The 14900-nt window shown below is 40.9% G+C and overlaps 1 protein-coding gene across 3 annotated transcripts in view; it reads left to right on the top strand.

The window, feature by feature from the left end:
- The window catches only part of LOC137325622 (synaptopodin-2-like), a 104047-nt gene extending 90281 nt beyond the window's left edge, over positions 1-13766 (top strand). For all 3 annotated transcript variants that reach the window (XM_067990904.1, XM_067990890.1, XM_067990897.1), the window contains one exon: positions 10477-13766. In XM_067990904.1, coding sequence (XP_067847005.1) covers positions 10477-11064 — 588 coding nt within the window. In that variant the 3' untranslated portion in view covers positions 11065-13766. The remainder of the gene's footprint in view (positions 1-10476) is intronic.
- The last annotated feature ends 1134 nt before the right edge of the window (positions 13767-14900 follow it).

Raw genomic sequence — 14900 nt, 5'->3', positions numbered from 1 at the left:
TTCCCTTTAGAAGGCCATGATTGAATCTGCCTCCACCACCCCCTTGGGCAGTGCTTTCCAGATTCTAACCACTTGCTGTGTAAAAAGGTTTGTCCTCATGTCACCTTTGGTTCTTTTGCCGATCACCTTAAATCTTGACCCTTCCACCAATGGGAACAGTTTCTCTCTATCTACTCCGTCTAGACCCTTCATGATTTTGAATACCTCTATCAAATCTCCTCGCAACCATCTCTGTTCCAAGGAGAACAACCCCAGCTTCTCCAGTCTATCCACGGAAATAAAGCCCCTCATCCCTGGAATCATTCTAGTAAATCTCGACTGCACCCTTTCTAAGGCCTTCACATCTTTCCTGAAGTGCTGTGCCCAGAACTGGACACAATACTCCAGTTGTGGCTGAACCAATGTTTTATGAAGGTTCATCATGACTTCCATACTTTTGTATCTATGCCTCTATATATAAAGCCCAGGATCCTGCATGCTTTTTTAACCACTTTCTCAACCTGGCCTGTCACCTTCAACGATTTGTGCACATATACCCCCAGATCTCTCTGTTCCTGTACCTCTTTTAAAGTTGTGCCCTCTAGTTTATATTGCCCCTCCTCATTCTTCCTACCGAAATGTATTACTTCACATTTTTCTGCGTTAAATCTCATCTGCCATGTGTCCTCCCATGCCACTAGCCTGTCTATGTCCTCTTGAAGTCTACCACTATCCTCCTCACTGTTTACTACCCTTCCAAGTTTTGTGTCCTAATATATAGGTAGCAAGTACCTCATACCTGTTGGACGATCAAGGGCTGACGCTCCCCCATCAAAACATCCTGGGTCCCCATACCTGCCTGACTTGCGGTCACACCCTCCTGTCCCTGACCACTGAATGAATCTAAATTACTACCTAATCTGGTAGTAGTTTAGATTCATTTAGTGACTGCCTCCTGGATCAAAGTGTCCAGGTACGTCTCCTTCTCCCTGATTCATCGCAATGTCTGCATCTTGGACTTCAGCTCAACAACTCTGAGCCGAAGTTCCTTGAGCTGCAGACACTTTCTGTAGATGTGGTTGCCCGGGATCACACTGTTCTCCACCAACTCCCACATGCTGCAGTCATCACCTGCCCTGCCATCCCGATCTAACCTTGTTTTATATATTTACTTTATTAGAATTTTTATTCACTCTATATTCTTAGTTTTATTAACTAATTAGTTTATCTACTTTAAGTTATTGATTTAAACTCTTAGTTTAACCTGGTAGGCCTGTGCTTCCTAGGAACAGAGACTTGACCTTATGCATAAAGTGAGCAGGATAGCAATGTCATGAGGCAGGCACTGAACCTTTATACCATTGGGGTATGCACTGGAAAAAGCGCTGGCTGCCCAATAGACATAAAAAAAACATGTGGGTACATCTGTAGTTTGGTTAAAAGAAAGTATTGTATTTATTTAAGAGGAAGGAGTAGATATAGAAGCAAAACAAGTGATCAGGTTAATTCGTAAAATTAATCTTCAAGTAGCTTTCCTGTGCACTTATCATACTGCTCAATATGATTTGCTTCATAATGTCTTTGAATGTTGTATTATTTCATCACAGCTACCTGTTGTTTACAAAGCAAGCACATGGGCTTTCCATTCCTTTAGGCAAGTGTGAAGTCATCCACTTTGGACCTAAGAAGGATAGATCAGAGTTCTTTCTAAATGGTGAATAGCTCAAAACAGTGGAATTCCAAAGAGACTTAGAGGTCCATGTACATAGATCATTAAAATGTCATGGACAGGTACAGAAAATAATCAAATAGGCTAATGGAATGCTGGCCTTTATTTCGAGAGGACTAAAATACAAGGGCGTAGAAGTTATGCTACAGCTATACAAAGCCCTGGTTACACCTGGGGTACTGTGTTCAGTTCTGGGAGGATATATTGGCCTTAGGAAGGATATATTGGCCTTGGAGGAAGTGCAGCATAGATTTACTAGAATGATACCTGGACTCCAAGGGTTAAAATACAAGGAGAGATTACATAAACTAGGGTTGTATTCCCTGGAATTTAGAAGATAAAGGGGTGATTTGATCGAAGCTTTCAAGATATTAAGGGGAACTGATAGGGTAGATAGAGAGAAACTATTTCCGCTGGATGGGGAGTCTAGGACTAGGGGACATAGCCTAAAAATTAGAGCCAGGACTTTCAGGAGTGAAGTTAGGAAACACTTCTACACGCAAAGGGTGGTAGAAGTTTGGAACTCTCTTCTGCAAACAGGAGTTATTGCTAGCTCAATTGTTAATTCTAAATCTGAGATTGATAGATTTTTGTTAACCAAAGCTATTAAGGGATATGGGGCTAAGGTGGGTATATAGAGTTAGGTCACAGATCAGCCATGATCTCATTGAATGGCGGAACAGGCTCGAGGGGCTAAATGGCCTACTCCTGTTCCTATCTTCCTATGTTCCACAAAGAAATATGAAATTCTACATTTCTCTTGGAGTGCACCACAATCTTGATCTACCTTTCTCTTCTTAGATAAAAACACGAGGGCAATTTATCACTACAGAATTTTAAAATCAGGGATCAACGTTGCGAGAGGTTGAAATGTACTGCAAGAAGTGATCAATGTTAAGTGATGTTGAAAACCTGAGTCAGGCAAACAGTAGCAGATGCAATGGACATTTCTTGATAATAACGGCTATTAGATGCGGGCAGGGGAGGGGTGGGGGGCGGAGGGGAGGTGAGTGAGGCGTAAGTGATTTCAACTTGTTATACAACTTGGCTATGAGTGTCACCCCAACAAGCTAAATACAGAAATGAAGATACATGGGAAGTCTGTGGGCCAGATGAAACTGGTTTTGTAGGCCACACGTTTGTTACCCCTGTTTTAGTACCTCTGTGGCCAGTGAAGATTTATTACTGTAATATTGGGGGTTGTTCCAGTGTTAAATTGTGTGAACTTAAAACTTTGAAAAAAAATGGTGGGGATTTTATCCTACCTGCCCAAAGGAAACCGGGCGTGTGAGCAGTTAAAATGCCCCAGATGACTTACCTGCCGATTTCCCACCTGGACCCTGACGATCCTGATTTTAACCTACTCTTCTGAGCAGATGGCAAAAGCAGCTGCCTGAAGCTGGCAGGGCCCATCTTTAGATATGTAGATCGGGGTCCGATAGCATTATTGGGCCACGGCTGCAACTTTAACTCAGGCCTGAGTGGGGAAGTCTCTGTGGTGTTTCCACCAGGCTGAAGTATGTCAGAAGAGGATTGGGATGTGAAGAGGCCCTGAGAGGTAAGTTTTTTACTTTCATTTGTGGGGCAGGAAGAGCAGGAGCGCTGCTTTGGGGCCGTATAAGGAAAGTTTAGGCCTCCCCTGCCCCAGACTCCCCTCCCCGTTCCCTCCTGTGAGATCCCATTCCCCACATTTACCTGCATACTGGCGGGTGGCCATGGCTGCTCGATTTTCACGAGACCAGCAGCCGCTTCGGGCCCAGATTGGTTGAGAAGTGGACTGGCAGCATCGCAATGGGGCCTGGCAGTTAAAATCGCTATGGCAACATGCTGCCTTGGGCTGGCGATAGATCAACTGACTCCTGCGGTTTCCCGCTGGGAGTTAAAATCAACCCCATGGTTGATGCAGGGAGCTTGGAATTTTGTGTACCGGCGTAACACCAATAAATATGTCAAACTAAGTTTAGAGGTACTCAAGGAGTCTACTATATTCCGGGGCACTTAATAAACCTACCCAACGTTCATTTACATGAAGAGTATGGGCGTTCCCACCACACTCAGATACATTTAACTTTAATGGCTGGGATCAGAGGTCGTCACATACACATGTGCCACATACAGTCTCTCTTGGACTGAAGAGTCCCAATCATTGTGAGACAATATAAACAAAGTACTGCTGATCACAAATTGACATTGTAGTTACCAATCTGAAATCAGAGCAATGGTATAGCTGCACCCTAAGGGTTAATATTGCAATAATATTACACTAATAAATTACACTAGGTTGACATCACATGAGCATTATTACTTTAATACTCAGGGATGTTTCAGTCTCATAGTGTGGTTGCTGAAATCTTATTAAAAGCTCAAGGAATATAGAGCTTTTAGAAGCTCTTGGTATTATAGAGGCTGAAATGTAAGGTACGAATCTCAATGAAGAAAAGTTGAGAAATTATACTCATTATTTAATTATAAAACAACATCCAGAAGATATTTAGGTTGGTATAATCACTTTTTCTGTATACACTGCTTAATTTATTAAATCATCTATAGCCTCTATCATTGAATTTAGTGGAGACAGGAAACATGAGATGAAATACAGGAAATTGTTTGAAGGGAATAGTATCTCTTTGGAATTAGACTGTCCCATGTTTTTAAAAAAAAATTCTCTGCAAGGAAATATTTGATAAATATTCCAATGTGTTCTTTGTGCATAAATTCCTATTCACTTTAAATGGGAGGCCGTTTGACGTAAAATATGGTAATTATGTCCACTTTATTAGAAATTGTTGGGCTGATTTTTGTCTACTGGCTTAAATCAACACTGAATTGATAAAAATTGGTTCTAATCTCACCAGAATGGTAAAGAGCAAATTTCGTGGTCGGGGTATTTACATAATTATTCACAGATCCATGCCATCTGTGCCACTCCGCAGCACATTCCCATAAATCTGCATTGCAGCATGCCTGGAAGGAGGTGGAGGCAGGCTGGATGCTGCAGCTGACCAGTACTGTCATTGTGGCTGTGGGGGCCCTATTGTGCATGTCAGCAGCAGTTGTGCCTGCATCAGATTGCACAGCTCTGCAAGTGGCTCTTGATTGATCCTGACCCGCGAAGACAGTTCCTTACAGTTGTTGCCAGGTGGGTGTGACAGTGTCTGCAAATATGGTTGGTGAGTGCTAAGCATATTAGTAAAACATTCTTTCAGTACCACAACAGCAAAAGAGCAGGCAGGGCAGTGGTGAGAACCACAAAAGATGGAAACAGGCTTGAAACTGAGAATGAACATAAAATAGTAAATATTCTGAATGATTACCATCTCCAATTATTCACAAGCAACATACCATCTCCAAACAAAGATATCCCAAGAAAAACCAATGACTTTTGTTATAAATGAGGCTAAATAGGCTAATCCCCAGTGATAGATGGTATCTATCCTAAAGTACTGAAAAAGACATTGGGGGGTGATTTTAAACCCCAATTATGGGTGAGTTGGGGACGGGTGGGAGTTGAACATGGTTGTTTTTTGGGTCGCGACCGCAACCCGGCTTTATTTCTGGGTTTAATGTTGACGTGTAAAAGTACAGGCTTCCCACTGGGAATGCAAAGTCCGAAATTTTTGCGGTTGCGACCCAAAGAAACAACTATTTTCAACTCCCACCCGCCCCCAACCCACCCGTTCTTGGGGTTTAAAATCACCCCCATTATAGAGATTTGTGAAGCACTGACAATAATTATATGGGAGTCATTGAACACCAAGGAGGTAGCAGATGATTGGAAACAGGTTAATGTGGTGCCCATATTCAAAAAGGATGATAAAACAGACACAAGCAACCATCCATTAGTCTTACTTCCATTCCAATGTAAAATAATGGAAATGATTATCAGGAATAAACTCATGGACCACCTGTATAACAATAACCTAGTACAACAGTCAGCATGATTCAGAAGAGAAAGATCCTGCCTGACTAGCCTCTTCAATTTCTTTGAGGAAGTGACAAGCCAAGTGGATTGTGGAAAGTCCTGTGATGTGGTGCACGTCAACTTCCAAATGGCTTTTGACAAAGTTCTACATGAAAAGCTATTCATTAAACGCAAAGCTTTGGAAATTCCTGGGAATGGATAAGAAACTGGTTGAAGGGTAGGAAACAATGAGTACTCATTAGAGGAGTTAAGTCAAAATAGGAAGAAGTACTGAGTGGGGTGCCTCAGGGCTTAGTGCTGGGACCACTTAGAATTGTGGAATCATAGAATCTTACAGCACAGAAAGAGGCTATTCGGCCCATTGTGCCTATGCCAGCTCTTTGAAAGAGCTATCCAATCAGTCCCACTCCCCTGCTCTTTTCCCATAGCCCTGCAATTTTCTCCCCTTCAATTATTATCCAATTTCCTTTTGAAAGCTACTATTGAATCTACTTCCAACACCCTTTTAGGCAGTGCATTCCAGATCATAATAACTCCCTGCGTAAAAAAAAATTCTCCTCGTCTCACCTCTGGCTCTGATGACAATTACCTTAAGACTGTGTCCTCTGGTTACCGACCCTTCTGCCACTGGAAACAATTTCTCCTTATTTACTCTATCAAAACTGTTCATGATTTTGAATGCCTCTATTAACCTTCTCTGTTCTAAGGAGAACAATCCCAGCTTCTCCAGTCTCTCCACATAATTGAAGTCCCTCATCCCTGGAACCATTCTAGTAAATCTTCTCTGCACCGTCCCCAAGGCCTTGCCATCCTTCCTAAAGTGTGATGCCCAGAACTGGACAGAATTGGACCAGCTGAAGCCTAATAGCGATTTATAAAGGTTTAGCTTAACATCCTTGCTATCGTACTCTATGTCTTTATTTATAAAGCCAAGGATCCCGTATTCTCTTTTAACAACCTTATCAACTTGTCCTGCCACCTTTAAAGATGGATGTACCTAAACCCCCAGGTCTTTCTGTTCCTGCATCCCCTTTAAAATTGTACCAATTAGTTTATATTGCCACTCCTCTGTCTTCCTTCCAAAGTGCAACACTTCACACTTCTCTGCATTAAATTTCATCTGCCGTGTGTCTTCCCATTTCACCAGCCTGTCTATGTCCTCCTAAAGTCTCCTACTATCCTCCTCACTGTTTACTACTTTTCCGAGTTTCATGTCATTTGCAAACTTTGAAATAATGTCTGTATACACAAGTCCAGGTCATTAATGTATATCAAAAAGAGCAGTAGTCCTAATACCGACCCCTGGGGGACACCACTGTTTTGCCTTTAACAAATCCGTGCTGACTGTCATTGATTAACCCATGTTTTTCCAAGTGACAATTAATTTTGTCCCAGATTATTGTCACTTCTGTTTCTAATTTACATGAATGACCAATGTGCTTCATTGGCCTCTCCAAACCACGGTCAGCCTACGAGTGCTTGGTGAGTGATCTTGTGTTGGTGACTTACTAGATTGGAAAGATGTAGGTAACTGTGTGCGTGTGCTTTTAATTGGTTCAATTGTAGTGGTTGTGTTAGTGTCTTCTAATGTGCTGAGTGATGCAATTGTGATCTGGCTTCCAAATGGTCCAGATTGTTCTTGGTAGACAAAACAAGTGTACATGGTCATAGGTTACTATACAGGTAATATATGAGAACCCAAAGTATTGCTCATGTGTACATCCATAAAACATTAAAAGTTTTATGTATAATGTGCACTTCCTGTAGGTGTCATATTTACCTCCTGTCCACTTTAGCTATCACACTTCAGTATATCCTGTGACATACCATGACCAACACCACAAGAGATCTGCTAGCACTACAGAAATAAGAAAATGGCTTGGAAAATACGAGGTCCTGCTTTGCTGGCCAAAGTGCAGTGTACTGGTGCTGGTGACCTCCACTCCCGACACTGCTAGAGTATCTGGGGTCAGGGAGAGGGCATCTCATTGACGTGGCAGTGGCAGACATCCAGACCACTATGGGCACATCTTAAGTGCTCACCTGAGGAGGCGCCTTGTTCATCTCTCCCGATTGTCATTTCCAAATTGGGAGAGATACATAACAGGCGGCTGAATCAATATTGTCCGTTTTTCACTATCACCCAAAGTCAAAATTACCCCAGCTGCCTCAGCAGTGATCAAAACTGTCAGATAATTTTTCGCTCATTAGAAAAGCTCACAGAATCTCTCACATGGAGTCAGAGGCATTCATGAAAGAGCTATAGTTCACCCACCCATCTCCGTGAAATATTCCAATTTCCATTTCTGCATTGGCCACTGAATTAATGGTTCTGTGATGTTTAACATGGAATTGGATTATAGGTCAAAAGAAAATACATAACTTTACAATGTAGAGATTATTTTGAGTCATACTGTTTCTACAAAAAATAGTTAAATGCCATTGGTTTGTTTATACTTATTTATTTTAAGTCTGTTATCTGCAAAGCAGTCTGTCCATTGGTAACAAGGTACTTTTAATGATCCATGTTATATGTTTGACTAATAAGTCACTATGTTTATTAATAATTCCCATTGTGATTAATGGTGTTTGTATATATTGATAATTCATCTCTGTATGCAATTTTTAAATTATGCATCATTTGTATAATACTGTTTATTCTACACATATGGGGAGAGATTATAAGGCCTCCTACCTAGTGGAAAGGGGCAGTAGCACCCCAAAAATGGTGAGGTATGACTTACCACTCCATCCCTCAGATAATGCAGCAAGACCTGGACATAAGTGGCAAGTAACATTTGCGCCAGACAAGTGCCAGGCAATGACCATCTCCAACAAGAGAGAGTCCAACCACCTCCCCTTGACATTCAACGGCATTACCATCGCCGAATCCCCCACCATCAACATCCTGGGGGTCACCATTGACCAGAAAGTTAACTGGACCAGCCACATAAATACTGTGGCTACAAAAGCAGGTCAGAGGCTGGGTATTCTGCGGCGAGTGACTCACCTCCTGACTCCCCAAAGCCTTTCCACCATCTACAAGGCACAAGTCCGGAGTCTCATGGAATACTTTCCACTTGCCTGGATGAGTGCAGCTCCAACAACACTCAAGAAGCTCGACACCATCCAGGACAAAGCAGCCCGCTTGATTGGCACCCCATCCACCACCCTAAACATTCACTCTCTTCACCACTGGCACACAGTGGCTGCAGTGTGTACCATCGACAGGATGCACTGCAGCAACTCACCAAGACTTCTTCGACAGCACCACCCAAACCGCAACCTTTACCACCTAGAAGGACAAGAGCAGCAGGCACATGGGCACACCACCTGCACGTTCCCCTCCAAGTCACACACCATCCCGACTTGGAAATATATCGCCGTTCCTTCATTGTCACTGGGTCAAAATCCTGGAACTCCCTAACAGCACCGTGGGAGAACCTTCACCACACGGACTGCAGCGGTTCAAGAAGGCAGCTCACCACCACCTTCTGCCAGTGATGCTCACATCCGATGAACGAATATAAAAAAAAATTCCTGCTGATGTCATGGTCAATGTTATATTTCCAAGGGCCTACCATTGGGTGGCCAGAGCGCCCGTGTGAGTCAGGCGTTAGGTTTGATATACAAATCTGGGTCCTTTGACCCCAATTGCCATTTCAAAACAACTGGGTGGAGCATGCGCTGTGCACACTCTGCCCAACATCAGCTCACGCTCCAGCCAAGGAGGAGCCCAGAAGATAAGTTTTGAACTATTTTTGTGGGGCCAGGAGGAGCAGGAGTCCACCTCCAGGCTCCATATAAACAACTGAGGCCGCTACCGCATCAGGTCCCTCCCCACCCTCTTGAGAATGGACCTTTATCAGGTCTGGAGGCTGGCCAGGCCCTCAATATTGCAGCGGGCCGGAGTGGGCTGGCTGTATGGGCCTCATGTCGCCACTATCAGGCCAACGGCCAGTGAGGCCTGCCAATCGGCCACTCGAAAACCACACAGGGGAAAATCAACCCCAATATGTGATACAAATAAAATTAATCAGAACCAACAGTAATTTATGATAAATATCTCCATCAACTTACTTGTAATTTTGCAGCTTGAGAGTTATTATCCATATTTTACTGCTAACTAAGAAAAATCCTAGAGAGAGAAACTTATTTACCCAGAGATTGGTTAGAATGTGGAGGCAAATAGAATAGATGCATTTAAGGGGAGGCTAGATAAATACATGAGGGAGAGCGGATTAGATGGATATGCTGACAGGGTTAGAAGTAGGCTGGGAGGAGGCTCGATTGGAGCATAAACACCAGCACAGACCAATTGGGCCGAATGACCTGTTTCTGTGCTGTAAATTCTATGTAATTCTATGTTAAGAAAAGTAAAGTATTAGTATATCCTTCCTTTAAGAATTGTGAAATACAGTGGGATTTGTGGTGGAAGTGCAGAAATGTGAAGGTTGTGTGAATTCAAACATAAAAAGATATTAATCAATGTTCTTGGGCAGCTGTTGAGAAGACACATGTTGATCCCAAAAATAACATAAGTAAATATATGTAAATAACTGTGCCACTTGTCAAAGTAAATAGAATAATTTAAGGTAGACATCCTTACAAGGCCAGATTTCCCTGCTCAAGGCTGAGGGAATTCAAAAGGGAAGTCTAAATACAAAAATGTTAATGGGAGTTAAATTCACAGCTCCTTGTTAATTAAGCACATGGGTTTCCCATTTACAATATTAAATAAGCAGGTGCGGTACATGAGTATCTGGTTGTAACATTTGATATATTCCTTGTGCTGTTTTTGTCCTATCCACCTGTCCTGATTTTCAATCATTGCTTTTATTTGCAGATACAGGCAAGAGGCTTCCAACCTATAAGACCACCTGGAAAACTACCACCATATGGCTATTCTCATGGGCTCTCTGGAGCACAGGCAAAGCGACAACCAGTCAACAGTTCATCAGAAAGGCTGACATCCCAGTCAGATAAAACTTCATTGAAAAAACTGACCCCGTGGGATGCTGCTTCGCAGTCCGCTGTTGGTTCAGTAGAGGAAGCATTTTCCAGCAAAAATATCCAGGTGTCAATAGCAAAGAATATTGTTTCAGCAGCCCGTCGAAAGACGCTACCTGAGCCTCCGAAGGAATGGAAAGCACGAGTAGCCTATGTCCCCCCACTACCAAGCAGTTACTCTTCTGTTGCCTCTTTCAATGTCAGAAGACCATCTAGCATAACATCTTCAATCAAAACTATAGCCTCCATTCCAGGACCTACCATTCAAGGGAGTTCAATGTACAAACAGCCACTTAGTTATCAGCGATCACTGACTGACTCTGACATGTCCGCTGGGGCATACTCTGAACATGAAACTTCAGGAAAGCAGGTAACTGATCCAAATTATAACCCTTATCCACGGGGCTGGAAAAAACAAAGATGAAACCACAAATGAAAAGGAAAGTCTTGACGTGCGATCCACCAGGTGTTTCCTCATGTTGAAGATTACAGTACAGTTTGTATTGATGGGAAAAGTGAACTCAGTCTAAAAAAATGAATCCAATAAGAAAAAGTAATGTGTGGAATATTGTTAGATAAAAGAAAGCCATTTTCTGGTGGATATTGCCTTTAGTATTGAGTTTCCATTGTGTCTTGCAGCACCTAAAGTGTTTTTGTACATATATTTCAGCAAGGCATTCAATTACAAATTGTTAAACAATATCATAGCAAACACAAGGTGTTTGCATACAAAGACTATGCGTTGGATTGATCTGTACACTGCAACATTATCCTGTCTGGAAATAATGCCATGAAGTTAACTTACAGCCATTGGCCTTAGAGACAAAATAATTGAACTTTGGGAGAAATTGGAACAAGATTAAGCAGTTATATAAGCGGCTGCTTATTAAATTGCACAATTCATATTTTACTTTACACAATTCATAGCATTAGAGAATTTCTTGGCCACTACAAGGTACACATAGAACTAGCTGTCTTGGGAGTGTGTTACAAGGCTGTAACAGATCTGAAGGATTGAGATGATTAGAGGAAATACAGAATCTTGCTCCAGCAGAGGCCAATAGACAATGACAAATATCATAAACCAGGACAACAAACTTTGGGATTGTTGTTAAGGCATTGTAACAAACTCTGTCTGATAAGATATGCTTTTATTTTACATGATGGATTGTTAGCCTACTGTTCCCATCCCTTGTGTGTGAACTTCTCCATCAAATGCAACATTTACACCATACACTGGGAAGGAAAGCAAGACAGCCTTTGCACTCCAAGGCAGGCAGCATGATGTGATAAGAAAGCAATGTGCACCAGATTGTTTTTTAACTGGGAAATACACTCTGTTATATCGACACATTATGGATGTAGAACATTGTAAATTACAGCAATATCTGAGGACTTTTCTGGAGGATAAGTAAACCACAGTCCATGGCAATAAAATGGTACATGAGATTTAATCCGTTTTACAAATGGAAATGTTGAATTTTCCAGTTTCAGATTTAAATCACTCATTAGATACATAAGTGTTTGTTTGATTCTGATGGAGAAGTTTATACACAAGGGATGGGAACAGTAGGCTAGACACAAACTACATTATTATGCTATTGACTATGAAAAATATAAATAAAGCAAACATATTTGCATAATTGTACTACCAAGACTGTTCAGCTACATGACAGCCATCCAAAATGCATTCTGGATTTTTTTAGATACCACAAAACACCTTCTAACTTAAACTCCTACAAATATGCATTTTTCTTGAAAGTTAGTCAAATATTATTTTGAAACAGAAGTAACAGTGAGCACGTGAATCAAATGGGATTGGTGAAAATTGTACTGGATAGTGTATATCATTAGAAGGTCTAAGAATTACTTGGGAAGCATTTACAGTGTTTACCTTTTGAGAAGACTTTATTTCTCAACTGGGGAAAGTGAACATTCAGTGAATTGGGTTACAGTGTTATTGTGGGTTACAGAATGTGTAATGTGTTTTGAGATGTGCTTCCAGAATTAAGGAGGGTTGTAGAAATGTTTTGAATTGTTCTGCTTACTGGCCAAAGTAGGAAAAAAAGATCAGTACAGTGTCATAATTGCTAATCAACAGTGCTTAAAATTATGGAAATCTGAAATATACATCCAGTCCATCAACATCTGAAAAGAAAAAAGATCCATGTTGTGAGTAGTGATCCTTTGTCAGAACTCAAACATAAGCTCTGATACACTCAAAAAGCTAACCCGCCTCTCCTTTTAGATGCTGATAGATGTGCTGTGTATTTTCAGTTTTCTCTGTTTTTACTTTAGTACTTAAAATAAATTGTTTTGCTAAAATGTCAATATTGTATCTTGCCCTGCAGTATAGAACATTACATTGCTTTGTTTTTGGTTTAATCTAAAATTTAGGATTTTAACATCAAGTACAATGCTTTATTATAGAAACATTGTGCTGCACACAAAAAATAAAATGTTTAAATTAAGAAAAGCCATAACAAAAACTAAAGGACTATTTGGCTATTACTTGAATTGACTGTAATGCTCTGTATTCTTCCTTTCATTGAAAACAATGGGAGCACTGATGTACATGTGAAACTCATACTATCAAGACCTTCACACAGTGTTCCTATCCTATCACATTTTGTATTATTTTCAACATGACGCCACAGTCAAAGACACATTGTAGAAACATTGTGGTACTTACATACAGTCATCACAGCTATCTTTATGTGGTTGTATCAGCTGAATAAGAAAAAGGAACAATATCTGAAGTGTCTTAATATTTACTGTATTTTGAGCACATTTTGAACTGATAATATTCTTATCCTGATGTTATCTATAGCATGACTTCAATTCAGCGAGTCGAATTTCTAGTTGTATTACAATGCTTATATTCATGTATAAGGGAGAAATATGCAACACCTCAGCACTTGTTAAGCACTGAAAACTTATTATAATTAGCATGTCACATTTTTAAAATGGCAAATGGGCACAAGTATTTGTTTTCAATGACAATATTTGTCAATTATTATGCTCCTGATATAGAGTGGTTCTCGAGCACTTATTTGATTTGCACAATTGATTTAAAAAACTCTGTTCTACTATAAAAGTGCTTCAAAATAAAATTTTGTTGCTGTATCATTGTTGAAGGAAATATTTTCTTGAAAAACAATTGAATGTGCAGTTCTATTTTTGTGTAGTCAAAAAACTTCAAAAAGTTAAAACCTTAAAAATGCATATATACTTTTTTCACAAAACTTATTTTGCTTTCAATGAAAATGACTACAGTACTAGTTGTCTAGTGAAACATGTCACTTTTTCATTTAAATATTTTGAATTATTGTCATTTGCTTGAATTTCACATTTTACTTTCAACTTTATGCACCAAAAAAACCACTCTTACCAAAGTGAGGGTAGGCAATGCTGAATGCCAGGGCAACAGTGAGAAATCACAGCATCCCTGGGTTGGGAGGGGGAATAATCAGATATTGTACCCGCTCCTCCTTGATATCCAGTGATTCTTCTTGGAAGGTACATAGGCAGGGATGTCAAGTGAGGACAGAATTGGGCTTGGCTCTGATGTTCCCTGTGGTTGAATAATCTGCCTACACTCACTGTCAAGGCTCACTTGGGTAATATACCGAAGGGTAGCTGGCACTGGTGGAACTGTACCTCAGCACGACTCAGCACCTTAAAGGTGGAAGGAGAGAAAAAATTAGGAGAAAATAAATAAACCAAGGGTAGGCTGCACAGCTCAAAGATGAGAATAAAGTTAAATCCTATCATTTGTTTTTAGCCAGTCCTTAGTTTGATCACATATGCATATGTCCATCATTGTTATTCCCTCCCAAATGGACCACATCAGACTAGTTGGACCTCCAAATTTCAAACAGAGGTTTCACATTTTAGAACTGTTTTCTTGATATCCTGATTACGTAACCTAATCTGACAGGCATACTCAGAATAAATAAAAGCCTGAGAAAACAAATAAAGGAAAACAACAACCTTATATAGCTCCTTTCACATAGATAAAACATCCCAAGGCACATCACAGCGGCATAATAAAAAAAAATGGATGCCGAGCCAAAAAAGGAGCTAGAAGAGGTGCTTGGTCAAAGGGGGGGTTTTAAGAAGGGTCTTAAAGGAGGAAAGTGAGATGGAGGGATTTAGGGAGAGAATTCCACACGGTGGGACCTAGGCAACTGAAAGCACAACCACCAATGGTGGGGGGTGCACAAGAGGCCAGAGTCAGAGGAGGATGGGTGGATTGCA

Source organism: Heptranchias perlo, chromosome 1 (assembly GCF_035084215.1).
Source record: "Heptranchias perlo isolate sHepPer1 chromosome 1, sHepPer1.hap1, whole genome shotgun sequence".
Lineage (NCBI taxonomy): Eukaryota > Metazoa > Chordata > Chondrichthyes > Hexanchiformes > Hexanchidae > Heptranchias > Heptranchias perlo.
This window is presented reverse-complemented; position numbering and strand designations above follow the sequence as displayed.